Here is a 6000-nt window from a genome sequence, read left to right as displayed (position 1 = left end):
CCTATCTCAGGGTGACAAGAGTGCGAACCAATCCGCTTCTCCGTTTAAGGAAACCAGCCTGCCAACCTCTAAGTGACAACACCAGGTTAAAGTCCAACAGGTTTCTGCTCGGCGTCCTACCAACTGTCCTGGCTTGAGACAATTCACACCTCTTTAACCTGGGGTTACCCCATCTCTGGATCTGTAAAGATTTAATCACCTGCTAATGCTCGCATTCCAAGCATTGTTTGGCATCTTTGAATTAGTCTATATATGTGTTTCTGGAACAGACCTCTTCATTCACCTGAGGAAGGAGCAGCGCTCCGAAAGCTAGTGACATCGAAACAAACCTGTTGGACTTTAACCTGGTGTTGTAAGACTTCGTACTGTGCTCATATTTTAATAACTTCGGCAAAATTGAGGAACGTACCACATTGTGCTCGCATTATCAAGCGCACCCAGCCAGCCTGGCAAACCTTGTCCAAGGCGCCTGAGTCTCCTACCCCCACTGATTCCCCTCCACCCCACTCACATACCTCCAGAACACAAACAACAATGAAACAAGAAAAAAGGTGCACTCATCATCATCGGCACTGGACTAGGGTGAGCACAGTAAGAAGTCTCACAAAACCAGGCTAAAGTCCAGCAGGTTTTTTTGAAATCACATACTTCCCCATCGCTGCTCATTCATCAGTGAACCTCTGAGTGAGAGGGGTGGCAACCAATCCGATTTCCCATTCCTGGAAACCCGCCCACCTGACATTGATTGACTGGCGTCTTGACCAATCAGCTTCCCCATTTCTCGGAAACCCGCCTCCCACACTCTGAATGATCGTCACGCCTGTCAATCCAGTTCGGCATTGCCTAGAAACCCGCCTCCCGCGCTCTGAGTGACAGGTGCTCTGACCAATCCGATTCCCCAATTCACCGGAAATCCGCCTCCCACATTGTGAGTGACAGGTACTCTGACCAATCCGCTTCCCCATTCCCCGGAAACCGGCCTCCCCCACCCACTCAGTGACAACATGGTGACAACAACCAAATGTTGAGTTTCTGCTTCTTGGATTTAATGATGAACTGTGTAAACTTTGAGAAAAACTGTTTCTATTCCAGTGATTGTCAGATTGTTTTGTTGGCAAAATCATTTTACAAATGTAATCATGGAGCCCTCAGTGTAAATTATAATTCTCTATAATAACCAGACTATGAACAGGTTCCATTAGTTTCCAGCTGGCAGGAGGCAGGGAGATGGTGTGAAATTATGGGATGGATCGGATTGGATAGTCAGAGGCTTTTCCCCGGGGTAGAGGGGTCAATTACTAGGGGGCATAGGTTTAAGGTGAGAGGGGCAAGGTTTAGAGTAGATGTACGAGGCAAGTTTTTTACGCAGAGGGTAGTGGGTGCCTGGAACTCGCTACTGGAGGAGGTGGTGGAAGCAGGGACGATAGTGACATTTAAGGGGCATCTTGACAAATACATGAATAGGATAGGAATAGAGGGATATGGACCCAGGAAGTGTAGAAGATTGCAGTTTAGTCGGGCAGCATGATCGGCACGGGCTTGGATGGCCGAAGGGCCTGTTCCTGTGCTGTACATTTCTTTGTTCTTTGTTCTTTGATCTGTTAGTGACCTTTAATCCCGCAGATTGTCAGCGAGGCCGAGTTTTTCCCGTCGTTATTCGATCCCGGACTGAAGATGGGAAAGATTCTCTCAGTGAAAGTGTGGGTGAAAGTGTGGAGATGGGACATGTTATCCGCATTGTAAAATGACACCTGTCCCCCCTCATAGTCCAGGAAAACCCCGATCTTCCGGGGATTCACATTCAGGTTGAGGGGGGTCCGTGAGGGGGAGGTGGAGGCAGAATAACCACATCCAGGAATCAGCCCCACAAACCAGAATCCAGACTCAGGGCTCGGGTAGTTTGTCTCCCTCCTGTTCACAAATTCTCGGGACACTCCTAGCTCCCACCGAGTCTTATTTACCACCTCCACCTCCCAGTAATGTCTCCCTGATGTGAATCCCTCTGATCCCAGGACAAATTCCCAGGGATTAAATCTCTCTGGGGTGTCAGGGAGCCGCTGCCATTTGTCTCCGAGTCTCACACTGGTCCGGTCCTCAGACAGGATGAGCCGCGAATTCGCTGTGTTCAGATCCAGAGTCAGAGAGGCTGGAGCTGGGCGAAAGTTAAAATAACACAGTCAGTGATTTACAGAGATGGGGTGGGGAGAGGAGAGAGTGTGAGGAGCAGAGGAGAGGTTTGTGAAGGGTGAGGAGAATGAGTGGTAGAGGAGGGGGAGCATGAATGGGATGGGAACATGGAGGGATAAGGAGGAAGAGGGGAAGGAGGGAATAACAAAGAAAAAGGAGGGGAGCAGAGCTGTTTAGAAGACAGAAAACTGGACAGCTGTGAGAGGGAGTGGAGGAAGCAAGAGTGTAAAGAGGGAGAAAGAGAGGGACGAGGAAGATGAGAGAGAGCAGATGAAAGAGATTGGGAGAGGTTGAGAAAGATGGTAGTGTACAGAGAGCAGGATTGTGTGGGAGGCTTTGAGAGAACAAGGTGGAGGTGTAAAGTGTTCTGGAAGGAAGAGTGTGTGTGAGAGAGCAGGAGGAGGAATATAAAAGTAGGGGAGTGTGCGAAAGAGAGAGGGGGTGATTAGTGAGAGTGATAGAGAAGAGAGAATGTTCAAGACAGGATGGGGAAAAAAGTGGGAGGGGCAGGGAAGAAAGTGGACAGTAGAGGGGGAAATGTACAGCAGAATGATGAGGGAAGGGAATGGAGAGAGTATGTGTAGGGGAAAAGAGCATGGTCAGGGGTAAGAGGGAGAGTTAGTGGAAAACGGGAATACAGAGCAGGAGGGACAGATCAGTACATGGGAGAGAGAGGAAGTGATTGTGGGGAAGGGAAGAGAAATTGTGCGAAAGACTGGGGGAAGGAGGAGAGACAAAGCTAAAGTGGGAGAGAGAAAGGGACAGTGGGCGGGGAATGAGAGGGGGGAAAGGGAGGGAAAACATGTGGGTGGAGGGTGGCACAGTGGTTAGCAATGCTGCCTCACGTCATTTGGGGCCCGGAATCAATTCTTGCCTTCGGTGATGGTCACCCCATGTCTGGAGGGGAGGTCAATGTTGGAGAGGGAGGAAGGGGACAGAGGTGCAGGACAGAAAGAGCTGAAGAGAGAGCGGGTGGGAAGTGATATTTCCGCTAAGCAGTGTTTCAATGTCATGGCACAGGTTGTACACAATCCAAACCTGTAAGATACCAGATATTAATTACATTACAAGAACACAAGAATTAGGAGCAGGAGGAGGCCATTCGGCCCCTCGAGCCTGCTCCACCATTCAGTAAGATCATGGCTGATCTGATTGAACATATTTCCTGACCCAGTCACCACTGCTCACTGGGGAAGAGAATCCCAAACACTAACAACCCTGTGACAGCAAACAAATTCTCCTCATCTCAGTCTCAAATGTCAGATCCCTCATTTTTAAACTGTCCCTTCGTGCTCGACTCCTCCACAAGGGAAACATCCTCTCAGCATCCACCCTCTCAACTCACCTCAGTGTTCTATATGTTTCAATATGATCCTTCTCTGAACTGTTTCTAATGTAATGCTCATTTCTTAAATAAGGAGATCAAAATGTACACAGTACTCCCAATGTGGCCTCACTAAGGCCCTGTACAGCTGCAGCAACATGTATTTATAGTTGACTCACAACATTCCATTTACCTTCCCAATCACTTCCTGTACCTGCCGACTGACGTTTTGTGATTTGTGTACCAGGACACCCAGTTTCCTCTCCAATGTAGAGTTCTGTAGTTTATCTGAGTACGACACCAGACCAGATCCCCAAATTTGTTATGATGTTGGATGAGATTCCCATATTTGATCATGTTCCAATCAGTCACCATCAACGTTTTTTGTTAGTAGACAAAATTTGAAATCCCAGTTACTTACTCAGAGACAAACACCATAAAACTCCATGGGAAGAAACAGGAGAATTGAACAATGCAAGAGTCGACAACGCAAACAGTTAATACTATCTATCTTATACTCATAACATAAATAATTGTTATGGGACAGGACCAGGACCACAATTTTGGTTAAGATCCCAGACGAGAACCCAACTATTTATGTCTGGTAAAACTGTGAGGACCTGCACCACATTGAGGGATAACACTGACCAGTATACAGCTTTTACATTAAAACAAACTTTATTTTAAACAAACAATTAATCACATGAGCCAGATTCGCAACAAAGAAATTGCTTTACAGTTAATAGTTACAATATTTAACTTGTTTCCTGAATCTTGCCTCCACATTCCAATTAAGCAAACACAACTATTTCAAAGACCACTTAGCTATGAAGTTAACAAGCAGGTTTTACTTGCTTACTTTCGTGGCCAAAACTGAAAAACCTGCTGCTCAAATGTCATCTGCCTGAATATGTAATTGTCTCCAGTTTCTCATTAATACATTGTTTCTAATGTAATAATATTCCGGTATACTCTCAGCTTCCAGTTGTGTATGGACTTCCTCATAAAACTGCTTTATCTCAGAATTCTTCTGTTGTAACTTTACCAACATTTCTGAACTTAAAAATATATTAGCTTCACCCACCCCCTCTCACCTACTCTTGTTTTCTTTATCAACAATCTGGTCAAGGATTGTTCCTGATAACTGAATATCAGCCTCCCTATTTTTACTCCTTGATTTCTCCTCCTTCTGCCTCAACCTGTGGCTTTGTCATATTGTTGCCACACAATCTGGCAGCACCCCAGGAAATGCTTCTTGCAACACCTCAGTTGTTTGACATTCCACAGGCTTTTCAAATGCAGTTGGCATCACTGCTAACTGTGATCCAGCATTACCCAAAATAACTAGCCAGGAAAATATAATTTCTGGATGACTCTTACCACCACTTCACCACTTTTCACTGGACATCTGACCTTATTTTACATAATTGCACACTACTCACCACCATTAATCCCACATATTATCACCTTTTCTGGCACTACTCCTTCAGAATTACATACCTCCTTAGCTCTCACCATTAAAGATTGACTTGCTCCTGTTTCCCTTATGATTTTAACCTCCTTACCTACTCCACCTTGTACACATGACTAAACCTTACCCTCACAGATAATATCTTTAAAAAGACCTGATACCTGTTTATCAACTAATGTCTAATCAGGCTGTTCACACTTTTGCACCTTTCCAGCTGTAACCATGGTTTCTTTTGCCAATTTATTGAACCCCACTGACCTATCCTATTTTAAAGAATCTTTCTTCCAGTACTTTCTTAAGCCACCAACACTGCAACTTTGTGTGTCCAACATTATTGCAATGAAAACATCCAAGTATTCTTATCTCTCTTTCACTCTCATATGTTTCCCTTTTAACCTGAGGTGAATTCTCTTTAATATCCCCAACGTATCTCCTTTGCCTCGATCGCCTGTGATATTTTATTATCCCAGTTTCTATCCTTCACAGACTGAAAATGATGTTGAAAACCAAACCTTAATTTGGTTGCCTTCCCGGTGTCAGGGTTCAGGGCATCAGTGGTGAGGTGAGAGTGACTGCCCTTGGCATCAAGGCAACATTTGACTGAGTATGGCATCAAGGGGCCCTAGCTAAACTGGAGTCAATGGGAATTAGGGGGAAATCTCTCCGGTGGTTGGAGTCATACTTTAAAAAAAATTATTTTTTAAAAATTTAGAGTACCCAATTCATTTTGTCTAATTAAGGGACAATTTAGCGTGACCAATCCACCTACCCTGCACATCTTTGGGTTGTGGGGGACAAAACCCATGCAAACACTGGGAGAATGTGCAAACTCCATACGGACAGTGACAGAGCCGGAATTGAACCTGGGACCTTGGCGCCATGAGGCAGCAATGCTAACCACTGCGCCACCGTGTTGCCCGGTTGGAGTCATACTTGACACAAAACAAGATGGTTGTGGTGGTTGGAGGTCAATCATCTCAACTTTAGGACATCACTGTAAAAGTTCCTCAGGGTCGTG

At 45.5% G+C, this 6000-nt stretch overlaps 1 protein-coding gene across 1 annotated transcript in view; it reads right to left on the bottom strand.

The window, feature by feature from the left end:
* Positions 1-522: 522 nt before the first annotated feature.
* Positions 523-6000, bottom strand: part of LOC140390433 (zinc-binding protein A33-like) — a 29995-nt gene continuing 24517 nt past the window's right edge. The window contains exon 6 of the mRNA XM_072475578.1: positions 523-2152. Within this exon, the coding sequence (XP_072331679.1) occupies positions 1602-2152 (551 nt within the window). The 3' untranslated portion in view covers positions 523-1601. The remainder of the gene's footprint in view (positions 2153-6000) is intronic.

Source organism: Scyliorhinus torazame, chromosome 14 (assembly GCF_047496885.1).
Source record: "Scyliorhinus torazame isolate Kashiwa2021f chromosome 14, sScyTor2.1, whole genome shotgun sequence".
Lineage (NCBI taxonomy): Eukaryota > Metazoa > Chordata > Chondrichthyes > Carcharhiniformes > Scyliorhinidae > Scyliorhinus > Scyliorhinus torazame.
Note: the sequence above shows the minus strand (reverse complement) of the source record. Positions and strands in the feature narration are given on the sequence as shown.